Source organism: Oryctolagus cuniculus, chromosome 5 (assembly GCF_964237555.1).
Source record: "Oryctolagus cuniculus chromosome 5, mOryCun1.1, whole genome shotgun sequence".
Classification (NCBI taxonomy): Eukaryota; Metazoa; Chordata; class Mammalia; order Lagomorpha; family Leporidae; genus Oryctolagus; species Oryctolagus cuniculus.
The window spans coordinates 16,673,070-16,698,120 of record NC_091436.1 but is presented as its reverse complement, the minus strand read 5'-3'; the positions used below and the strand labels follow the sequence as shown (position 1 = coordinate 16,698,120).

At 47.7% G+C, this 25,051-nt stretch overlaps 1 protein-coding gene and 2 pseudogenes across 2 annotated transcripts in view; 2 read left to right on the top strand and 1 right to left on the bottom strand.

Moving 5' to 3' along the window:
* AKAP12 (A-kinase anchoring protein 12) overlaps positions 1–25,051 on the top strand; it is a 113,455-nt gene that overhangs the window by 44,061 nt on the left and 44,343 nt on the right. For both annotated transcript variants that reach the window (XM_008263684.4, XM_070073414.1), the window contains exon 2: positions 22,914–23,031. In XM_008263684.4, the coding sequence (XP_008261906.3) occupies positions 22,914–23,031 (118 nt within the window). The remainder of the gene's footprint in view (positions 1–22,913; positions 23,032–25,051) is intronic.
* Positions 179–10,359, bottom strand: LOC108177315 (small ribosomal subunit protein uS19-like; annotated as a pseudogene).
* LOC103349957 (COP9 signalosome complex subunit 3-like) lies at positions 10,431–22,906 on the top strand (annotated as a pseudogene).

Below are 25,051 nucleotides of genomic sequence, written 5' to 3'. Positions count from 1 at the left end.
GAGAAGCTGGGTTGAAAGTAGAGTCGCTGTGATTCAAATCAAGCACTGATATGGGATGCAGGCATCCCAAGCAGCAACTTAATCTTTGTGCCAAATGCCTGCCCCTGGATACACACACACACATGCACACACGCGCGCGTGCACACACACACACACACACATATAGGAACCAGCGCCTTCATTGAGGACTATCTAGGGAAATGGGCCCGGCCGGCACGGGCTTGTGGGTGATGGAGAACTCGCCCAGGAGGTGGCCAATCATCTCTGGCTTGAGCTCCACCTGGCTGAAGAAGGTCTTGACGTTGTACGCGTGTACCACGCTGCCCACCGTCTCGGGCAGGGCGATCACACCCGCAGGTGCGTCTGCACCACCCCCGGCTTCTCCAAGGGCGGCGCCTCGGGAGCGAGTGCTGCTTCCGCCGCAGGCCCAGCTGCCGCCCGGTGCTGCGCGCCTGCTTGAGCTGCTGGTGGGACGCGTCCAGAAGCTGGTCGAGGTCCACGCCGCGGCAGGTGAACTTACCGAATGTCCACTTCCGCCGTCGTGTCGGCTTCCCGGAAAGGCGCCCCTGAATAATTTTTAAAAACCAAGAAAATATACAAAGGTTGCAGAGTTACATTGTTCTATCGAGGCACTGTCAGCACGACTCGATTGGTGGTGAGAATTCGGTGTAGAGGTTAAGAGCCTGGGTCCCGTGTGAGAGTGCCTGGGTACTTAGCAGGCTGCAGCTCCTGACTTCAGCCTCCTGCCAATGCAGACCCTGGGAGGCAATGGTAATGACTCAAGTTCCCGGCACCCATGTGGGAGGCCTGGACTGAGTTGACTAAGGCCTTGGCCCAGGGCCCTTGCAAGTGTTTGGGGAGTACGCAGAGGATGGGAGTTCACTCTCCCTTTATCTCCACACCCCCCCCCCGCCCCCCCTTTCTCTCTGCCTCTCAAATAAAAAAAAAAAAAAAATAGAAAGAAGAGTTTGAAATAGAGAGATGTGCAGCCCAGGCCGAGCTGTAAGCGGGGAGCCCCAGAGCTCTTACATGTGGGTGCTGTGGCAGGCTGATTTGGTAAGTGAGGGTGAAGCTGCCCAGATGTCCTCTCACTCGTGAAGTTTTGGTGATGGGCTGCACTCAGCTCATTCAAAGCAAAGGCTGAGCGATGCCTAGCTTGGGGACTCTGGTGTGTGACCCCGACTGTGGCTCCTGCCTCCGAGGGCAGCGGGAAGGCTAGCGCGCTGTGGCTGACGTCCACTTTTCAGAAGATTGGGCATTGGCTGGGAAGAGGCCTGTGAGCAAGGTGGTTTGGAAGCTTCCGGTGGAGACTGAAGAATGTGTTTTCTTTGCAGGAAACATCATTTTAGCACCTGCTAATACTTACAGGGACTGTCATTGAATTCCTTCTCCGCTGAGTTCAGCTGGCCTGATTAGGGCCATTTGTGTGACGCGAACACTGGCCGTTGTCTGTAAAGGCCAAGGCCATCTGTGCACCCTCCAGGGAGGGCTGGGTGGTGGGGTCTCAGCTAGTTCACTGGGGTATCAGTTGGGCACCTGGAAGAACTAAATCCCAGGCTGGACTTGGCCAGATGTCATGGAGAGATGCTAGCTGTCACATCCGTCATCCAGCTCTGCAGCCTGTTCTCCACAGGTACATGCACACAGCTGGGTGCTTGCAGAGGAAAACCCAAGACAAGCAGATCGACCCTGGCAGTGAGTATCAGCGTTCAGTTAGCGCTCCGCCAGGTCTGTTTATTTCCTGAATGCCACCTTCTTCTCCTATTCCCCTCCATGGTGGTTTGTTCCCAGGCATCAACAGTTTCCTTTTTTTTTTTTTTTTTTTTTTTTTTGACAGGCAGAGTTAGACAGTGGGAGAGAGAGACAGAGAGAAAGGTCTTCCTTATGTTGGTTCCTTCCTTCCAAATGACCACTACAGCCGACGCGCTGCACCGATCCAAAGCCAGGAGCCAGGTGCTTCCTCCTGGTCTCCCATGCAGGTGCAGGGCCCAAGCACTTGGGCTATCCTCCACTGCCTTCCCGGGCCACAGCAGAGAGCTGGACTGGAAGAGGAGCAACCGGGACAGAATCCAGTGCCCCAACTGGGACTAGAACCCAGGGTACCAGTGCCGCAAGGTGGAGGATTAGCCTAGTGAGCCGCAGCACTGGCCAACAGTTTCCTTTTAAATATTTATTTTATTTAATTTATTAATTCATTTATTTGAAAGCCAGAGAAAGGGGGTTGGGGGAGAGAGAGAGAGAGAAAGAGAGAGAGAGAATCTTCCATCCTATGTTTTACTCCCCAAACAACTGGGCTGGGCCAGTTAGAAGCCAGGAGCCAGGAACTCCATCCAGATCTCCCACGTGGGTAGCAGGGACCCAAGCACTTGGGCCATCTTCCACTGCCTTCCCAGGTGCATTGGCAGGGAGCTGGATCAGAAGCCAAGCTGTCAGGATTCAAACTGGTGCTCCCCGTGAGATGCCAGTGTCCCAAGTGGCAACTTAACCTGCCGTGCCACAGCAATGGCCCTCTTCACCAGGTTCTTGTGTTACTTCTCAAGCCCCCAGCAAATAACCTCCCCTCCTCCACCTTAGAATTGCTCACTCTGGGTCTCCTATAAACTTCCCTGCCTCTGCATTCAGATCTGCTTTCGTTTTGAGAGCTGGTTTCCCGGTTCCTGCAAATGACCTCATCCAATGTCCCATTCACCAATTGTCCTGTTGGCACCGTCTCGGGGCCTTAAAACCATCAACCTCTGCCTCTCTTTCCTTGAGAGAGGTTCTGACTTTGTTGGTTTGGAGTGTGGCTACAGCAAGGACCCTGCAGAAGCATTGTTTCCCCATTTCATAGATGAACAAATTGAGGCTCAGAGGATGAGAAATTTGCTGAGCTGCCTCATAGCCAGTAAGTGGCTAAGCTGGGGTTTTCTCCCCATGGGTCTCATGGCAGCTTGGGCTCCTTATAGTCTCGGTGCTGGCGTTGTGCTGGTGCAGAGAAACCTGGATCATGTCATAATTTCCAATCCACGAGCGGCTCCTGCTGTTAGCCGCCTCTTATGAGTCAGTGCACCTGGGCTGTCTATTTCCTCCCGAGCAGACTGACTGATGGACACTGGCGGTGCCCGAGCATCCTTGGGACTGGAGTCTCGCCACTGTTTGCTTGGTGTGCAGCAGGCATTTCAATTCCATGGAGTGCAGAGCTCAGCACACACGTCAGAGAAGCCCATTTCAATTTATCATTTTGATTTTGCTATTAACCATCCACACACCCTAAATGGATTCACTCGAATGGCATCAGCCAGTCCATTATGAGAGCTCGATGTTTGATGACTTTATTAAATAATCCATGTCGTGGGGTGTGGGCAGCTTCTTTAGTTTTTGTTTTGTTTTGTTTTACATATAAGGAGGCATTTTGCAAACTCCCTTGGGGTGGCTTCATGGAGCTCTGAGGCTGGCCAGCTGACTGACCTCTTCCTCTCTCTTCCATGCTGAACACTGTAGCCAGGAGAGGTCTGGCGGTGAGGCCCCTGCTTAGTGGCTCCAGAGTGGAGCAGATGTGAGGCAGAGACTGTTAATCAATTGAAAAGCCGTTTAGAATTCGGCAGGCAGGGCCATGGCGCCTCTTTAGCAATCACGGCATGGCTCTTTGAGGATTAGTAATTTACTGCTTTTTTTTTTCCATTCTGTAACCTAAGCTTTTCTGTGATTGTGCTAGAAATATTTGGAGTAGGAGATTATGGTACAGCAACTGTTGATTTTTGGCTACATCACATCATCTTAGATGGCCATCTTTACAAATTAAGTGCATTCTGTTGCAAATAAAACAAGCAATTTTGCTTGTTCATTTTTTTCTTTTTAAAGATTTATTTTTTATTTGGAAGGCAGAGTGACAGAAAAAGGGAGAAACTGAAAGGGAGATCTTCCATCTGCTGGTTCTCTCTAAATGGCCACAACTGCCCAGGCTGGGTCAGGCTGAAACCAGGAGCCAGGAACTCCATCTGGGTCTTCCATGTGGGTGGTAAGGGCCCAAGTACTTGGAGTATCCTCTGTTGCTTTCCCAGGCACTTTAGTAGAGAGCTGGATTGGAAGTGGAACAGCCAGAACTGGAAGAGGCACTCTGATGAGGGATACAGACGTCACAGGCCCCTTAATTTGCTGCATCGCAATGCTGGCCCCGTGTTCATTTTTCTTTTCAATCAAATAGTGCACAGACTTAAAATTGAAATAGCAGGGGCCCACTTTGTGGTGTAGCAGGTTAAGCTGCTGTCTGGGATGCCGGCATCCCTTATGAGTGCCAGTTTGAGTCCCAGCTGCTCCATTTCCAATCCAGCTCCCAGCTAATGTGTTTGGAAGCAGCAGAAGATGGCCCAAGTACTTGGGCGCCTACCGCCCACATGGGAGACCAGGAAGAAGATCTGGCTCCTGGCTTTGGCCTGGCTAGGCCCCAGCTGTTGTGGCCAGAGCATGAAATCTCTCTTCTCTCTTTCTGCTCCACCCCTCCCTTGTAACTCAGCCTTTCAGATAAATAAATAAATCGTTTAAAGATTGAAATAGCAAAGGGGTGGTCAATAAATTCTAACTGGGTTTAAAAAGAAATCAGAATCATTTAAAGCAGTGTGGTTCAAAGGCAGTTTAGCTGCTGAATTTGCACCCTGGCCATGTGCATATTTAACTTTGCCAGTGGTCTCCATTATCCTTCTAATTAAACAATACTTTGCTTGTGTTGGGCAAAAAGGAAATACCTGTTCCCCGTCTCTGTTCAGCAGCCGTCAACATGAACCTGAGAGGTGCTGCTGCAAGCTATCTTGGGCTGCTTACAAAATCCTGGGCTGCTTACAACAGACAGGCGTCCCTAGGAGAAGAGGGTTTGTGTGTGTGTGTGTGTATGTGTGTGTGTGTAAATTATCTATTTTTCCCATTTGAGACACACACACACACACACACACAGAGCAAGCTGGTTTACTCTCCAACTTGCCTGCAATGGCCAGAACTGGGCTGGAGCTGAAACCAGGAGCTGGGAACTTAATCCAGGTCTCTCTCCCACATGGGTGGCAGGAATCCAATTACTTCAACGGTCACCACTGCCTCACAGGGTCTGCATTAGCAGGAAGTTGGAGCCCAGAGCTGGAGCCGGGACTGAAACCCAGGAGCTCCAAATTGGGACACTGGCATTTTAACGGTATTCTAACACTAGGCTAATTGCTCACTCCAGAAGATCATTTTATAAGAAACTGTCTTGGGGAAAGTGTTGTGGCGTAGCAAGTAAAGCCTCCACCTGTGGCGCCAGCATCCCATATGGGTACCGGTTCGAGACTTGACGGTTCCACTTCCAGTCCAGCTCCCTGCTAATGCACCTGCAAAAGCAGCAGAAAACGACCAAGTATTTGGGACCCTATACTTACATAGGAGACCTAGAGGGAGCTTCCCTCTAGCCCAGCCCCAGCCTTTGCGGCCTTTTGGGGAGTGAACCAGCAGACGAAGATTCTCTTTCTCTCTCTCTCTCTCTCCCTCCCTCCTGTCTCTCCTCCTCTCTGCAGCTCTGCCTTTCAAATAAATTTTAAAAAACCTTAAAGAGAGAGAGACCCTCTTGTGTCTCTCCCTTGCCTGTCTCTGCTTCCTCTCCCATAAGCAGGAGATGGTTGTGCCAGATTTAGGCACCATGTGTGTGTATTTTACATGTCTGATTCCCTCCATGGTAGAATTTCTGACACCCATGTTTTAGGGACACACTTTTGAGCAGAAGAAATAATGTCAGCATTTAAATTCTAAGCTTGAGATGCTGGTTTCTTGCTTTGTTGAAATTGTTTCTCCATCAGGCTAAGAAACTATTTAGCCTTTCTGTGGCACGCAGTAGATTTCAAAACATATTTTATTATCAAATTCCTAAGCAGGGATGTGTTGTAATTATTCTACCACCCAATGGCAGATCCCTTGGAGAGAAGCAGCCACTTGCTGCGAGAGTAAGCTCTTGACTGTGACATGGTGTGCAGGCGTTAAGCGGGAATCCAGATCTCGACTCTATGCCTGCTGCAGGTGAAAGCCTAGTAGAATTCTCTGGTGCAGGAGGCAGATGAGAACCTTGTAGAATTCTCTGGCGCAAGGCCAGCTCTCTGCTGTGGCCCAGGAGTGCAGTGGAGGATGGCCCACGTACTTGGGCCCTGCACCCTATGGGAGACCAGAAGTACCTGGCTCCTGCCATCGGATCAGCGCGGTGCGCCGGCCGCAGTGCGCCAGCCGCGGTGGCCATTGGAGGGTGAACCAACGGCAAAGGAAGACCTTTCTCTCTGTCTCTCTCACTGTCCACTCTGCCTGTCAAAAAAAAAAAAAAAAAAAAAAAAAAAAAGAATTCTCTGGCGCAGAGCCTCCAAAGGAACCAGCCATGGAAACTGCCGGAATTATTAGAATTGTGTCTGAATGCAGTTTGTGCTTCGAGGCTACTCATTGTCATTGCTTTAGCTCTTCTCAGTGACATGTTGCTTGTTTTGCGTTTGGAATCGGTGGAGGCTGAGGGGGTCATGTTGGCAGTTGATGTGCCATGGGCAGCTTGGAGGCTCGAGGGCTCCGAAGTGGGGAAATTTACCCGAGACTTTCCTGATGAAGGTCCTGGCACCGGGGTGTGAAGCTCTAGGGGTCTGCCTCTGTCTGCCTTGATGAGGTCTGAGGTCCGGAGTCAAACAGTGACCCAGGAAATGTTAGGTGCTCGCTTTACTGTCAGACGTGGAACTTCAGCATTGCCTTGAACATTAAGGGGGGCATTAGTAATGCGAGAGGGGAGCTTTCTTTAACACAAGGCTCTGAGTTGTAGCATTGCTTTGTCATGTCTCCCAAGTTCAGCCATCGTTTGCTCGGGTAGGAAGCTGTCCGATGGGCTGTCGCATAGATCCAGCGTAGTAGAAGTAAGGGTGCCTCTTCCTGGTTTAAGGCATGTTGGGGGATGGAAAGAAACAGTTCTTCTGGCAGGCATTGTGGTGCAGCAGGTTTAGGCACCAGCCGTGACACTGGCATCCCATGTGGGTGCTGGTTCGAGACCCGGCTGCTCCACTTCCGAACCAGCTCCCTGCTAATGCGCATGAGAAAGCAGCAGAAGATGGCCCAAGTCTTTGGGCCCTTGCACCGCATGGGAGACCTGGACGGAGTTTCAGGCTTCTGGCTTCAACCTGGTCCAGCCCTGGTTGTTGTGGCCATTTGAGGGGTGAACCAGCAGCTAGAAGACCTCCTCCCCACTTTGTGTCTGTCTTTCCTTCTTTCTCTGTAACTCTGCTTTCAAATACATAAATCTTGAAAAAGAAACAAACAGAAGGAGCAGTTCTTTGAGTTCTGAAAGTTCTTGGCTCTGTGAGATGGACAGTAGTGGTTCTTAACCAGGAGTGTTAGCACCACAGCCCCAGGAGAGCTGACGCATTTCAGGGGTGACCACAGGTACCCGTGTCCTGTAGTTCCTGTGTGCACAATGTCCATGCAGAAGAGGATGTGGTAGAGGTGTGGCCTGGGAGTCACACATTTCTTCCCGTTGTGTTTTTTGAGCATTCCATTACTGTAACAAAATACCTGATGTGGGCTATTGAGGAAGGAGAGAGGTTTATTTCAGCTCCAGGTTTTGGGGCTTCACATCCAAGGTCGGGCGTTGTCTGGTGATGGCGTTCTCACTAGCAGAGTCCCAAGGGGACACCGAGCTCATGTGGCAGGAAGAAGCACGTGCATCGGTGCCTCTCCAAATAAAGCCACCCAGTTTGATCATGGAGGCCACCTCTCTGGCAGTGCACTCCAGCTAACATTCAAACCACAGCCACGTCTCTGTTCTAAGTAGCGCGGCCCTCAATGTCACGGGCATTGCAGGCTAACGTTACGAGGAAAGCGTTTTGGGAGTGGAATTCTGGTAGCCCCGTGTCCCCGCAGGTCACTGCTGTTGATAGGTAGTGCTTTTTATCTCCTCATCTCAAGCAGAGATGTTATAAATTCCCTTTGCCTGAAATCAGCATGGTTGATCTCCCACCTAACTGGATTTAGAGTTCTGTGTTTTCTTTTGCATACTTTCCCACAGAACCCAGGAGTTTTAATACTTTTAAAAACAGCTATAACTTTTTAAAGCAGGGGAACACTTAGCTGAAATGTGTGTTAAAGCATACTGCACGTATCATGGTTTCTTTAGTAGCAGGGGTGTTAACAGATGTGACTCAGAAAGTGTCCTATGGGCAGATCATTTGAGAAAATGCTACAGTGATTTCCTCCCTAGGAGTTCAGAACACACATTTCAGAGCTTTCAAGTTCTTAGCAGATCTGCTTAACTCTGTCTAGACACTTTCCCAAGCTGAGCTGTGCACAGACTGCTTCTCAGGTGATGTGCCTGGTATGCTGGTGTCGAGGCAGCTCCTCTACTGGTATTCTTGGAAGTCAGATTGAAAAATGCTTTTCTTTGAGATTTAAAAGTTTAATTTATAGACAGAATTCCTAATGAAATGAGTTTACCTGCAGTGGTCAAGTCCTATAGACTTGACTTAAGGATGTGAGATACATTATTTTCTAATACACTCAGTTTGAATATTTGAACACAAGGGTACTTCATACATATAAAGGGTGATTAAAATAATATATATGGCTTATGTATATTATGAAATAATACTCATTGATTTCCAATTCTTTTGCACTAATGTTTTAACTTCTACAGAACTTTTTCGTTTTATTTGGAAGGCAGAGACAGATAAGATCTTCCATCCGCTGGTTCAGTCCTCCAGTACTTGCAGTATTCATATTCATGGCTGGGTCAGGCAAAAGCAAGGAGCCTGGAAACTAATCCAGGTCCCCACATGGGTGGCAGCGACCTAACTACTCCAGCCATCTTCTGCTGCTTACCAGGGTGTCCTTAACAGGGGGTTGGGTTGGAACTGGAGTAGCTGGGACCAGACTCAGAAACTCAGATACGGGATGTGGGCATCCCAAGTAGCTACTTAACAGCTGCATGACATACTGCTCCGTAAAATTACTTTTTTTTTTCTTAAAAGAAACCATACTTATTTGAAAGGTATAGACAGAGAGAGAGATGGACAGAGACAGTCCACCTGCTGATTCATTCCCCAAATGACCGCCAACAGTTGATGCTGGGCCAGGCTGAAGCTAGGAACCTGGAACCCTATCTGGGTATCACAGGGGTGGCAGGAGCCCAAGTACTTGGGTCATCTGCTGCTGCTTTCCCAGGCAGGCATGTTAGCAGGGAGCTGGATGGGAAGTAGAGCAGCCAGGACTTGAACAGTGCCTGCGTCACAGGTGGTGGCTTCACCACTGTGCCACAATACCGAGCCATACACTTACCTCTATTTGCATTTTCCCACAAACTTTGGAAGTTAGTGCCCAATTGAATTAAATAAGCTTTGCAGGCTGATGATTATAGTGGACCTCTCTTAGTGTTCATTCTTATGTCCAAAGGTGAATTGGGTTATTCCTTTTGAAACTACATTAATTTTCATGAATTTTACTCAAATTACAGGAAATAGGAGAAATAAAGGGATGTGTAGACAACAGCCGAGGACTGTCTGGTGTGTAAACTCTTCAGCACCTGCTACTTAGAGGCCCATCCCCTTGCTGCAGTGTGTACCATTCCAGAAAATTCCTTAACTAGTAAGCACTGCCACAGCAAAAGCAAAACAATATTTTTTTAAAAGATTTATTTTATTTATTTGAAAGTTAGAGTTACAGAGGAAGAGAGAGAGGTCTTCCATTGGATGGTTCACTCCCCAGGTGGCTGCAATGGCTGGACTGTGCTGATCTGAAGCCAGGAGACTGGAGCTTCCTCTGGGTCTCCCACGCGTGTGCAGGGGCCCAAGGACTTGGGCTATCTTCTACTGCTTTCCCAGGCCATAGCAGAGAGCTGGATCGGAAGTGGAGCAGCTGGGACAAGAACCAGTGCCCATATGGGATGCCGGCACTGTAGGCAGTGGCTTTACCTGCTGTGCCACAGCACTAGCCCCAAAATTTTTTTAAAAGTAAAAACCTAACAGTATTTATTGTCTTGTAATAATATAATGGTAATCAAAACAATATGAACAAATGTTTTGGACCTGTACTCCCAATAAAAAGGCACCTAAAAAAAAAACAAAACCAAAAACCACTATATTGCCTTCTCAATATTTTCTCACTTCATCGATCATTTCTAGTTGGAGACACTTTGTAGCAAAGTAATATTATCTCCTTTTAGCATGATCCAACCCAGTCATTTTCTTGGCTTTGTTTTAGAATGAACCCCTTCTGTATCATGTAATCTGAGGTGCATGTACTCATCAACACCAACGATACAGTCCTCTATCCACATAGTCCCTGTTCCTAGAGCCGCACCTGAATCCGAGATCTCGGAGCTTTCTCCCGGGCTCGGCTGCCCTGGGGGCTCATGGGAGGGGGCTCCCTCCAGCCTGCTCTCGCCTGCCCTGAACCTCCAGTCCCGTCATGCTGAGTAAGACACGATGGGCTGCACCATCACCTTCTGCACTTTCCGGCCATGGTACGTCCTGGTGGAATCTCACAAAAACCACCACAAAGCAAGATTCATCCTTGCATCCTGAAAATCAGAATGTGGACACTGGGATTAAATGGATGAAACCAGTGACCACACGGTGAAACTCCTCTAAGCCAATCAAGTGTACACATTGGATAAATGTTGCAGAGGGGTCAGGGTTTTCACTTGCGCCGCTGGGTTGGGCGATGCTGAAACGACAAGTCGGGTCTCACGAGCCCAGCACCTGCAAGCTGGACCCGATGGATGCAGAGGTCCAGTCGGTAGTTGGTGGTGCTGCTTCCATTGTGTGGGTCTGGGGACGGGGGAGTCCCGGTGACTCTCAATGATTTTGGGAGTTGCCGCCCCCTTCTCTGGGCCCTTCAGATGAGCTCAGTTGTGTTTAATGTCACAAGTTAGCAAGGAGGATTAGCCTATTGAGCCATGGTGCTGGCCCAAATAAGTAAATCTTTAACAACAACAAAAAGAACTTCTGGGTGTTTGTGTTTTGAGAGCTGGCACTTGGTGCCATGCACAGGAGGCCCTGTTTCCTCTGCCCCAAGGAAGACGGAGATGGGAGGGAGATAGCTAAAGCTCACTTTCTCAGGGAGAAGCACTTCTGATAGTCAGAGGTTACCAGAGTCACTGCCACCCCAGGCTGCGTACTCTTCTCATTTTCATGCGGTTGGAGGGGGCTTTTGGCTCTGCGTTTTGATAACACTTCTGACATTTGATAAACGGTTCCTTTTCTCTCTGAGAACTTTGCTAGTAAAAGATTTCCTCATAGTTGTCTTTACAGATTGGCTTACACCTTTCTAAAAGTCATGGGCTATAAATATATGTTCCTGATTCTCTTAGCACTGCTTAGGTCTGTGAGCTAATTAGAAGTTATATCAATACCAAGGGATGAAGCATATCATTATTTCAAATAGATAACGATTAACTCTTCACTGGCTATATTGACGTTTCATCAACTTGTACAGATTTTATTGTCTGTACCCCAAAGTTAAACTCTGTGAGAAACTTCTTGAAAGAAAACATTTTTCTTCTAATTTTGAAAAAATTTCAAAACATACACAAAAGTAGAAAAGAATATAATCAATGTCCATGCCTGTCACCCAGCTTTGTCTATATTTGACATTTTATCAATCTTATTTTGTTTAGTTTTAATTTTAAAAATTATTTGCATATTTTAAAGCATATAAAAATATTTTAGGAGCCAGAGTTGTGGCACAAAGTTCTTACTTGTGACACTGGCATCCATTGGAGGGCTGGTGTGAGTTTCTGGCTGTTCCACTTTTGATCCAGCTTCCTGCTAGTGCACTTGGGAAAGCAGTGGAAGATGACACAAGTACTTGGTCCCTGACACCCACATGGGAGACCCAGATGGAGTTTCAGGCTCCTGATTTCTACCTGGCCCTGCTCATGCCGTTGTGGCCATTTGACAAGTGAACCAGCAGATAAAAGATTTCTCCCTCTCTTTCTCTCCCTCCCTCTCTCCCCCTCCCTCCCCTGCCTCCCTCCCTCTCTTCCTCTCTCTCACTCTGCCTTTCAAATACATGAAAATGAAGGAAGGGAGGGTGGGTAGGAGGAAGAGAGGAAGGAAGGAAGGAACCAAGGAAAGAATCATGAGCCAGGCCGGCGCCGCGGCTCACTAGGCTAATCCTCTGCCTGCAGCGTCGGCACCCCGGGTTCTAGTCCCGGTTGGGGCGCCAGATTCTGTCCCGGGTGCTCCTCTTCCAGTCCAGCTCTCTGCTGTGGCCCGGGAGTGCAATGCCTGCACCCCATGGGAGACCAGGAGGAAGTACACCTGGCTCCTGGCTTTGGATCAGCGCAGCGCCGGCCGTAGCGGCCATTTGGGGGGTGAACCAACGGAAGGAAGACCTTTCTCTCTGTCTCTCTCTCTCACTGTCTAACTCTGCCTGTCAAAAAAAAAAAAAAAAAAAAAAAAAGAATCCTCAGCCGTCATGCTGATGGATGACCCACTGTACTACATAGCCCTGATACTGTGTATGTGGCCCGGGGCATCACTGACGGGCCCATTCTTACACACAGGTAACTTCCCTTTGCAATCTCAGGATCTGCGTGTCTTCAGTCACTGTTTCCTCTCCTTGTGGCCAAGTCTAGTTCAAGGCTGTATAACCCTTTTGCCTGTAGTGGTGACCCGTGTCTTGGACTGCATGATGTGTGATTGGACTTAATGAGGTGTGTTCTGGACAGAACTGTGTCTGATTGGTTAGATTCCATTGTCGTCTCATCTCTAAGACCCAAATCCAATGCGTCTCCTTTGAAACACAAGTATGAGGAGAGTTAGGTGGATCGAGGCAGCCCCTCTTCCCAGAGCAGCCTCTGCCACTCGGGCTGCCTGGGGGGAAACCTGGTGTCTGCCCTGGAGCAGTTCGTGAGCAGTGTCTGACAGCTCTTGCTCAAGGTTTGTGGAGTTTTCTGTGTGCAGCGTTCCCGACTTCGAGATGCTGTTCTCAAGGTTCAGCTTTCCATCAGGACTTGTAGCGGGGAGCACGTTCGACACGCAGCAGACACCTTTGCTGGGCTTTGCCATCAGCTCGCACACGCACTTGTGGAAAGAACGCAGCCCCTGTGAGTCCTTAAGCAAGCCGTGCACAAGATGCAGATGAACACGAGCCAGCTGCCCTCTGCCAGCTCTGTGTGTTGGCAAAACCTTTTTTTAAAGATGTATTTATTTATTTGAAAGTCAGAGTTACACATAGAGAGGGGAGGGAGATTGAGAGTCTTCCATTGGATGGTTCACTTCCCAATTGGCCACAACACCGGAGCTGCGCCGATCCAAAGCCAGGAGCCAGGAGCTTCTTCTGGGTCTCCCACACGGGTGCGGGAGCCCAAGCACTTGGGCCATCCTCCACTGCTTTCCCAGGCCATAGCAGAGAGCTGGATTGGAAGTGGAGCAGCTGGGACTCGAACCTGTGTCCATGTGGGATGCTAGAACTTCAGGTCAGGATGTTAACCTGCTGCGCCACAGCGCCGGCTCCTTGGCAAAATCTCTAAACCTGCCCTTCCATATCTTGATGTGGACATAATGGACATCTGTCAAGAGAATGGAGCCTATGACGCAGAGCACTTCTTGTGTTCCTGTTCATACGGAGGCATGATCGACACGGGCTGTGCTTCTACGAACAGGCTATTACCACTCCTGCCATGGCCGTCAGTCGGCCTGTGTTGGAATTCCACAGAAAGGATCTTCTGGTGTCTTTGATATTACTTGGCAAAGTGCAACAGCTACCAAAATATACGTCCCAGATTGTGGGTGGATTCGTTAAGACCCTCAGCAGTGCCTACCATGAGTTAGCACAGTTAATTTTACCAACAACCCCTCAGAACCCTGGAACCTGGGGAACAAGCACAATGAGGCGTTCAGCCAAGACAACATGTGGCTGGTGAAGCAGTGCCTGTCGTCACTGTACAAGGGCATCCAGAGGCCGACACAGACCTCCTAACGCTGTCCTTACAAGACATGGCGAGTCGCGTGCAGCTGGCTGGCCCTCCCGAGGCAGAAAACAATGTTCTACACATGATAGAAGATGGTGAGGTTTTTGCAAGTATTAATCAGATGGACGGGATGGTCAGTTTCCATGACAACCCTGAGACATACAACAACCCAGCCGTACTCCAGCACATGGATCAGGAGATGCTGAAGTGCACAGAGCTGGACGAGCGGCCGGTTTGTGCAAGAGTGTGGGCTCACAAGAGGAGATTCAGGAAACAACCCACCCACTTACTCTTGAAGCTCACATCCGCCCTGGGCCACAGGGGAGGCCGTGCCCATGGCTGGTGGCCAGTGGCCAGTGCTAGGAGGACAGCAGGGAGCACCAGACCTACCCACCCTAAAATTAAAGTTTTGTTCTGACATCTTCAGTCCTATGTGTTTTCAAGACAACCATTCTTTCTGCAAAGAAAGGAAAAGAATTTTCAAAGTCTATTGTGTGTTGATTTGTTCATCCTCAGATTATTGTTGTTATTGCATTAAATCTACCATTTTGTTTAAAAAATAAATAAAGGTCACCTTAGTGTGACATAAAGGCTGGGAAAAAGTGGAATAGCGCATATGCCTTGATTTGATCAGATGGACCAAGACTCGTGAAGTGGCTGCTCAGTGCCTTTCTGTGTAGAGAGAGTGAGCTTCCCCAGTACTACTTCATTTCAGAATCTGAAAACAGGGGTGGCATAGGTCTAAATTTGTAGAGTCCACAGTTAAGGGGTGCTTGGTCTCCAGCCCAGGTCTCGAATATGCTGTGCTGTCTGTGTTTCTCCCATACCTCCATGGTTAGAAAAAAGAAAAAAGAGAAGTAAAATTTCAGGTAGCTCTCCCCCATTTAGATCTTTGTACAAATTGTTCTTTCTCCACCCAGGTCTAGGAGATTGGAAGGATTAGAAGTCTTTGTCATTTGCCAAGTGTTCTGCTGAGTACAGATCAGGAATATTTATTTGAAAGGCAGAGTTCAGAGAGGCAGAACCCAAATGGCTGCAACGCCCAGAGCTGGGCCAAATCCGAAGCCAGGAGCCAGGAGCTTCTTCCGGGTCTCCCACGTGGGTGCAGGGGCCCAAGGACTTGGGCCATCTTCTACTGCTTTCCCAGGCCATAGCAGAGAGCTGGAACAAAAGTAGAGCAGCTGGGACTCGAACTGGTGCCTATATAGGATGCTGGAACTGCGGGTGGTGGCTTTACCCGCTACGCCACAGTGCCAGCCCCCAAATCAGCAAAATCTTAATACAGGTTGAGCATCCTAATCTGAAATCTCCAAAACCCAAACTTTCTAGGTGCTGACAGAACACTACAGGTACAAAATTCACCATGCAACTTTGTTTCATGCAAAGAACCATTAAATATATTGAATGGGGGAGGGACAGAGAGAGTTGTGGCACAGTGAGTTAAGCTCAGATACATCCTATATGAGTGCTGGTTTGAGTCCTGGCTTCTCCACTTGAGATCCAGCTCCCAGCTAATGTGCCTAGGAAGGTAGCAGAAGATGCTCAAGTGGTTGGCCCCTGCCACCCATGTTGGAAATCTGGATAGAGTTCTAGGCTCCTGGCTTTGGCCCGGCCCAGCTCCAGTTGTTGCAGCCATTTGGGAAATAAACCAGCAGATGGAAAATCTCTCTCTCTCTCTCTCTCTCTCTCTCTCTGTTCCTTCCCCTCCCTCTCTGTCACTCTGCCTTTCAAATAAGTAAAATAAATCTTTAAAAAATTGTATAAAATTATCTCCACCCTATATGTATAAGAAACATAAATGAATGCTGTTTTTTTTTTTTTTTTAAAGATTTATTCATTTATTTGATGGCAGAGTTACAGAGAGGCAGAGGCAGCAAGAGGGAGGCTAGAGCTGAGCTGATCCAAAACCAGGACCCAGGAACTTCCTCCAGGTCTCCCATGTGGCTGCAGGGGCCTAAGGACTTGGGCCATCTTCCACTGCCTTCCCAGGCCATAGCAGAGAGCTGGAACAGAGGTGGAGCAGCCGGGACTGGAACCGGAACCCATATGGGATGCTGGCACTGCAGGCGGCAGCCTCACCCGCTACACCACAGCGCTGGCCCCAAATGAATGCTGAGTTTAGACTTGGGTCCTGTTCCCAAGATATATGATTACATAGATATAAATATTCTCAAATTCAAAAAATATCTGAAATCCAAAACACTTCTGGTCCTAAGCATTTTGGCTTAGAGCTACTCAACCTGTATTTGACACATTAAGGACTTAAGTGCAGCGTGATGCGCCAAATAATCTTTGAGGTAGATGAAAACACGCTCAAGGTCATGATCTTCACTTCCTTCAGGTGGAGGCGAATGCAGGTAAGACACAGGTTTGTGAAGAGTGCACGCTACGGAAAGCAGGTGTCGATATAGCACGAGCTGCTAGTGGTCTGCTGCAGGGCTGTGATGGTCTTAGCTCTCGGTCCATATTTTCGATGAAGGACGTTATGCTAATTGTGGTTTCAACAGTTGTTGCTTTTTGGTTTTCATGACCTTAAAAGATGTATGGACTCTAGATTGCCAGGTTATTAAGATGCTTATGGCCCAGGAATCTATGGATTTTAGGGTTCTGTGTGTTTTCACTTTTGTTGCTTTTCCTGACTTCTCCTCCCCCTACCCGCCCCCAAGGATAAACCCAAACAAGGACACCAGTTCCTCAGAGGCAGCCATTGTTAAAGATTTGGTAGGTTTTATTCTAGACTTTTCTTTTTTAATGCTTGCAGAAACAAACATCCTCCCTCCCCCCCCTTCCTTCCCTCCCTTTCCCCCTCTCTGTTAAGTGGGTTATATTTGTTTTGTTTTGTTTTGTTTTGAAAACATAAAAGAATCCAGCATTCTCAGCAATCTGCTTTTTTCTACTTATACTGGGGACATCTTCCTGCATCAGCCTGCCTGGATTTATCTCCTTTTCCGATTCTCCCTCATTGTATGGATATCCCGTAATTTGACTGTTTTTCCCTACTCGTAGACACTTATTTTTTTTTTTTTTCTTTCATGCATTATTTCATCCTGCCCATCATTGTGCCCATTCCTGCATGGTATGAAGTGCCATCTTTGTTGGAATGGCATGGTGGAGCTAAGGGTTTATGTATATTTAAAATTTGTGTACCTGTTTCAAATTGCTCTTCAAGGATACTGTTTGCTGATTTATACTCTGATTTTTGTTTTCTTCTATTTGATCTTTTACTTTTAAAACATTTTCTATTAGAATGAAGAGAAAAAACACATGGAAGGGTTTTCCTGACTAGATTTTTCCCTAGGCTTTAAAATTCCTTGCAGATGTCTTTGTTGTCTTGGTCCTGTGTGTGTGTACTTGTTGACTCTGGTTCCTTCCCAGTTATGACCATTTAGCAGTCCTGCTTTTGGGTTTTACACCACAGGTGTGATGGTTTCCACTGGATGCCCGGCCACCTCCACCTGAGCTGGTTGTCCGGTGAGATTGTAGATTTGAGAGCATCGCTGTTGGTGTGCAAACAGTCATTGCCTGAGCAGGCGCCCCTCCTCGGCCCCCAGCATCCTGATGCCTGTCTTCTTTGTTGATTGTCTCACACGTTCATTAAGGAGCTTGGTACTCCTATCACTTTCTCTGCAAAGTGGGTTCAAGACAGTTTTGGGCAGTTTTGTAGAGAACAGGGAAAAGGCAAAGCGTGATATTTTTGTGTTTGCTTTTGCAATGCCTTGGCTACCATTTTGGATATTCTCAGTTGTTCTTACAGAAACGAGAAGAAAACACTGTGGCTGGAAGCATTTGAGTTTTTTTTTTCTAAAAATGCTTTTGTAGTTGTAATGTGGTAACACTTGATGGGAATAAACTCTGGCTGACCCACTCAAAGGATATAAGCCTGAAAACACTGAGGGTTTTGATTTGTTCAAAGGAGGCATTTATGCTTTTTGAAGAACAAATCCAGTGGGAAAATGGGTTTGCTGGTGCTTACCATATTTAAGTGTAAGGAGTGATTCTCAAGGCCAATTCTTGTCTCAAGATATAAATGTATTCATGAAATGGGGTTCATGGGTGGAAAAGGCTTTGTGAGGAAGCTTCAGGGTGACACCGTGGAACACAGATTTGCTCCTTTCTCATTTGAAAATCTGAACTATCAGTGCTGCTTTCCTCCCTGAACCACGTGGCCCCTGAATGTCCTCCTGGCTCTCCCACTGTCACTAAGCTGTGTCCTTCATCCTTTAGGCCTCGCTGGGTAGAAGTGTGTGTAAATCCTGTCTTCTGTGGCCATTTGAATTATGGGAAAAGGAAGACAGAAGACAAGCACAATACATGTTTATTGATAAACATGTCTGAGGCCGCATTGTAGCATAGCAGGTTAGGCTACTCCCTGTGATATGGATATTCCCTAAGGGCACCGGTTCAAATCCCAGCAGCTCCGCTTCCAATCCGCCTTCCTGCCGATGCACCTGGGAAAGCAGCAGAACTTGGCCCAAGTGCTTGGGCTCTGCTACCCACATGGGAGACCCAGATGGAGTTCCAGGCTCCAGGCTTTAATGTGTCCCAGTCCCGACTGTTGTGGGCATTTGGGTAACTCTGCTTTTCAAATAATTAAATAAACCTTAAAAAATGGAACCATTATAGTATAAAACAGCATGTATTCCCATTTCTATTTTTATGTATTTTTAAATTTAAATATTTATTAGAGAGGCTGAGAAACAGAGCGCGCCCATCACTGATTCATTTCTCAAATGTCTGTAATGCCTGTGGGACCTGAAATTGGGAGCTACAAATGCAATCTGAGGGGCCGGCGCTGTGACATAGCAGGTAAAGCTGCTACCTGCAGCGCTGGCATCTCACATGGGCACTGGTTCGAGTCCCAGCTGCTTCACTTCTGATCCAAGCTCTCTGCTATGGCCTGGGAAAGTGGTAGAAGATGGCCCAAGTCCTTGGGCCCCAGCACCCACATGGGAGAAGCTCCTGGCTCCTGGCTTGGAATCAGCTCAGCTCTGGCCATTTTGGCCATTTGGGGAGTGAACCAGCAGATGGAAGACCTCTCTCTCTCTCTCTCTCTTTCCCCCCACCTCTGCCTCTCTGCCTCTGCCTCTCTGTAGCTCTGCCTTTAAAATAAATAAATAAATATTTTTTTTAAAATGCAATATGAGTCTCTCAGGTGGCAGGGTCTCAATTACTTGAGCCATCAGTACTGCCTCCCTGAGTTTGCAGTAATAGGCTACTATTGGAGTTAGGAGTTAGAGCCAGGAGTTGTAATCAGGCACTCTGATATGGGACATGGGTGTCTTAACCTCACGTAGAAAAGCCTGAATCGTCTTAAGCAAACCTGGATTAGGTTTCTAATGAATAGAGTTGACTTTAACCTTTTGACAGCTCTCAGAAGTACTGAAAAAAAAATTTTTTTTGACAGGCATAGTTAGACAGTGAAAGAGAGAGAGAGAGACAGAGAGAAAGGTCTTCCTTCCGTTGGTTCACCCCCTAAATGGCCGCTACAGCAGTGCACTGCGCTGATCCGAAGCCAGGAGCCAGGTGCTTCCTCCTGGTCTCTCATGTGGGTGCAGGGCCCAAGCACTTGGGCCATCCTCCACTGCACTCCCTGGCCACAGCAGAGAACTGGACTGGAAGAGGAGCAACCAGGACAGAATCCGGTGCCCCGACCAGGACTAGAACCCGGTGTGCCAGGGCCGCAAGGCGGAGGATTAGCTTAGTGAGCCACGGCGCCGGCCAAAATTTCTAACAATATAAAAACTATGTATAAGGTTGGAGATGGGAGGAAAAGAAAGGAAAAATACTTTACTGGGGGGGTGAGTGAAGAAAGGGAGTCATCCATCTTCCAGGACACGTGAAATTTTGCAAAACCATCTGTAAATGCAAGGATAGAGTGGTGGGAAAGTCTGAATATGACCCAGAATGAAGTCTCCGTCCTGTGTGGAATGTTGGTGCAGCAAGAGCTCCAAATACTTACCCGTGGGTCATGTCGTGTGCCTGTTGGACCCAAGCTATGCACATAATAAAATACACTCAAACTCAGTTTCCATAACGTCACTGTCATACATTGTCTGTAAACAAAGTTAATAGGGCACTGAGTGTTTTTGGAGGCAGACACAGTCAACTCCAGTCACTACAAACGATGACTCCATAATTTATTTATCATCATACAGAAGGGAGTCAAGCTATTAGACTCAGCTTTTTAAATTTTTTTTAAAGATTTATTTATTTGAAAGGGAGAGTGAGAGAGAGAGAGAGAGAGAGGGAATGTTCATCCAATAGTTAACTCCCCAAATGCTGTCCACAACAGTCAGGGCTGGGCCAGGCGGAAGCCAGGAGCCTGGAATTTCATCTGGATCTTCCATGTGGGTGGCAGGGGCCCAACTCATAGGCCACCTTTTGTTGCTTTCCTGGGTGCACCAGCAGGGAGCTGGATCACCTAGGATTCGAACTGGCATTCATATGGTTGCCACATTGCAGGCAGTGGCTTAACCTGCTGTGCACAAAGCCTGTCCCTAGTCTTAGTTTTTCAGACTCATTCTCTATGCGCTGAATCTTGCTATGTAGGTATAACATTTCAAAAAGAGCAGAAGGAAGATTGTGCAGATATCACAGAGATCCCTCATGTTTGGAGAGATTCACTCTGGCCCCAACTGAAGATAGCTTGAATTGAACAATTTACCAACAATTATGAGAAAATTCCTAAGAATTATTGAAACTCTGTAGAACTCAGAAACTCCATAGACATGCAGCGTTCTGGTCTGGTTCTCCCACCAGGGCCACACTTGACCAGAGTTTATTGCATTGAAATTGAGGTATTGGGATGACTTTCTCCTGTTCTCTATTTAGCTCACCGTATATATCACGATGCATACTTCAGCATTTTGCAGATTCAAGATTCATTGCACTACCATGTAGTCCACAGTGGTATATGGTTCCTGCCTCCTCCTCTGGCTCTTCTTTATGTTGTTAATCAAATTGCAGTCTGACCTGTGCATGTGACTGATGATATTTAAAGTATTCTGACATTTTTGCTGATGGGCCTTGTGGAGACACCACCCCTCTGCCCCTTGCTTTTGTCTTTGGGTTTCATTTAAAATTCCGATCTTTCATATTTTGGTAAGAGAAGACTTTAAGTGGAAATGTAATCTGAGTATTCTGTTTAATATATAGACTCAGCATGAGCATTTTGAAGCCAACTCTTCCATCTGTGATGTCAGTATGAAAGTACAATGGTATTATTTCAGGAGGAGACTCAGGCAGCTGAAGGGCAGCTTTGCTGGGAGCAAGGGATAGCCAGGTGAAATCAATTTAGCACAGCTCCAGGCTCTGCACTGCGTGTTCCTGCAAGACTCTGTTCTAAGCCCATGGTCTGGCTGGCCAGAGTTAGCCCTGTACCATAAGCAGGATGGAATGATGTCAGAGGGAGGGGAATGCTTTGAGATTTCTTTGTAGCCATCAGGACTGGTTACCACAGAACTCTCTTTAAGTCATTTTATCATTGTGTGCAATAACAGGTTCTTTAAGCCCTGGTACATGTCTTTCTGTGGGGGCCTTCAGCCATTCATGGTGTTGTGACAGACCTGTCTGGCTTGGTCACACTGCAGAGCTGTGGGGCTTGTGGCAGGACAGCCCGACCTCACCATCACCACCTTGAGTCTCAGAGTCCTTAACCTGTAAGCTGGAAATGATGGTACCTGCCTATGTTGCTTATAAGCGAGAAATGTGTACAAACTACAAAACATTGTCGAAACCTTGAGGTTCCTAGTGGTTGTTGTGCCGTTCTTAGTTGCCTTAAAACTTTCTACATCTGGTCACATGAGTAAAAAGATAACTGGGCATGCCATTGATGCTATCAGCGTGGAGGCCTTCCTATGGGAGGATTGCGAGTGAGCATTTCCATAATATTTTTAAGGAAAAGGTCATAACTAATATGCATGCATCTCCTATCTCTGTTCTCTGGGCTGTGGACACTCTGAGTAGTTTTTTTTTTTTAAGATTTATGTATTTATTTGAAAGGCAGAGTTAGAGAGAGGCAGAGGCAGAAGCAGAGAGAGAGAAGTGTCTTGCATTGTTGATTCACTCCCCAAATGGCCACAATGGCCGGAGCTAGGCCAATCCAAACCAAGGAGGCAGGAGCTTTGTCTGGGTCTCCCAAGTGGGTGCAGAGGATCAAGGACTTGGGCCATTTTCTGCTTTTCCAGGCCACAGCAGAGAGCTGGATTAGAAGTGGAGCAGCCGGGACTTGAACCGGCACCCACATGGGATGCCAGCACTGCAGGTGGCAGCTTTACCCGCTATGCCACAGTGCTGGGCCCCACACTGAGTTTTATGCTCCAGGGCCTTCTACCTTTCATCTCTTCTAGGCCCACCCAGCCACGGCCCCAGGGAGCTCAGATCTCAGCCTTCCGCTTCCTCCTTGGAGAACCCTGGCCTGAGTGAGCTCCCTGTGGTTACTGCCATTTGCTGTACATCTGCCTCCCTCATGATGCTTGCCGTAGCTGCGGCTTAGTAATTCTTTTGTGCTGGGCCTGCCTTGTTTCCTGAGAAGGACACACCACACTGTCACTTACGTATCCCAGTCTAATCACAGGGAGACATTAATGTAAAAACTGTTCTGGAGAAGTCTGCCTTCCGTAGTAGATTGTAAGCTCAGAGCTGTAGGGATCACACCTGACTTCCTCATCACTAGATCCCCAGTCACCTGGAATGAAGAGCGTGTTTCCTGCATGGTGTTCAGATCAACGAAGGAATGACTGGATGAGTGAAAGACTTGGCTGAAACTCGTGCAGATACTAGGATCTGTGTGTGTGAGATAGCATACCTGCTTGTGCCTTTTGTGAGGTCGCTGGATCTTTCAGACAAATGCAGGACTTCCATCTGCATTGCTGTTGAACCCCCACTTCTCCGCGTTTCTCCTTGAAGGGGTTTGTATTCTGGAATGCATTGTTTTCACTGTAGGTCCCGAAGAGCACAATTAAGTTTTCGTGGCTTTGTCTTCCCACAGCTCCTGCAGAAGAATGGTCAGCTGTCCACTCTCAATGGCTTAGCAGAACAAGGCGAGCTCGGCCTCGAGGAGGGAGCCCTGAATGGCCAGGAGGAAGAGCCAGTTGTCCTCACAGAGGGTAAGCCACTCCTCCAGGCTCCAGGCAGAACGCGAGGGACAGGAGAGCCAACAACACTTGCAATGAGCAGTGAAGAACTCGGTTCTCGTGTGGTTTCACAGAAAATGCACCGTTATAGTCCCCCGTGGTAGATGCTGTTCACAACCAGAACAATCAGTTGGTTCCCAAAGGAAGTATTTACCTGACCATCTGTCAGTGAATACCCCAGTACTTAGGTCTAAAGTTATATTTCCTCTCCCTTAGACATCCTTCTCTGGAACTTAATGTCTTTTAAAATTATTGTTTCCTTGTGCCAACTGGTTGTCTAGTGCTGAATAGGAATGCTTGGTGGGCACACTGAAGTCATGATTGCTTTACAAGAGTCTGTATCTGTCATTTGAAGGAAGCCTGCTATGTTTACATAGATTTTTCAGATAGATCCATTGTGAGGTGCACACCCCCTTCCCCTGAACTGAGGCCCCGGAAGGGCTGTTGTTGGAAAGCGAGTCTCTTGCCACGTCCCGCTCATCTGATTTTAGCCCATGTCGGGGGGAGGAAGGATCCATGCCTGGGGGTCTGAATCAAGCCATGGCCAGAACATCTTTTGTGAAAACCAAAAGATTGTATGCTGGAGAAGGACTGTCCTGTACTGTGAATTCTCGTTTCATCCTCCTGTTTAATCATGAGATAATTAATCACGCTTTTTGAAGATACATAAAATGGTGACTCAGCATTTAGTTAGTTGACCCTTCTGTGTGGCATGATTAAGAGAGATAAATGGAAGGAAGAGTTCTGTGGATGGAGATTCGATATTGCCTTGGTTAGATGAGATTCTTCCAACATGTGGAACCTGTTTCTCTTCTTGTTCGATGCCCCCACAGAGCTGCTTCAAGCAGGGAGCTGCTTTTGAAGTTGGTGGGAATACTGATCTTTATATAGCTCCACAGGCACAATATAGAGCTAGGAATACAAGTCTCACAGACAGAGTATTTGCATGACCTTGTGTGAGAGTTTCACATAATTTCTCTCCAAATAGTTGGAATGGACCCAACTCAAACTCCCAACGCTATGTCCTTTCCCAGATTAACTTTGAATCAAATCAAGCCACAGCAGTCTCTGAGTTCACTGTGGCCAAGTCACCATACTGGGTGCTTTAGGGAAGATGAAGAAAGTTAACAAATGGCTGCTCCACTACCCAGAGAGATGGGAAGATGGTCTCTGGAAGATTCAGTGAGATAAAAACAAGGCTAAGACAAACCCACTCGTTGATAACCTAACGAATTTTGCAAGGGTTGAGAACCTGAGACTAGGTGGGGCAACCCCTTGAGGTCAGAGGATAGGGGAAGTTGGACCTAGATAAATCAAAACAAGGGAAACCAGCAAAAGTATTTAGGACAATAGTAGCCAGGGCTTTGAGGGCTTTTCTGCTGGGGCCAGGAACTGTGCCTCCTGTGCATTGTCACCTTGAATAGTTACGTTAACCCATAGATAGAGAGCGTGGTGCCCAAGACCGACACCCAATTCAGCAAATTCCTCGGAACTAAGCCTGTGCAGGGCGTGTCTCACGGCTGGTCTGTTGGAACTGCATAATCCCAGCAAAGAATTTTTACTGAAGGGCGTAGAGTGGCAGCCCAGAAAGGAACGCTGGGGCAGCATAGGATAGGAGGGTTCTAAAGCAGGGTATGGGTTGGAGAGCGTTCATGAGCACTGTGAGGTCCCTGAAACAGGCCACCCAGGGGGACCAGGCTACAGGCTTCTTATCTGACTTAGTTGATGTGTTGGGTGGATAAGAGGGAGGGATGGGACAGGGAGGTGTTCCCAAGTATTCCCAGATAGCTGGAGACTCTTGCTAATCTGTGGCCTGTTTACTACAGATCTGCCGGCTCTTCCTCCAAGCCAGATGTGATTCTTTTACATTTCAGCCACATAAGTAAACACTGATTTTTATAGAAAGTGGTTCTGCCCCCACCCTGCGATTATTCCATTGTCTCCCTGAGCTGACCCAAGCTTCTAACCGAGGTTGACCTTCTGTCTGAGCAAA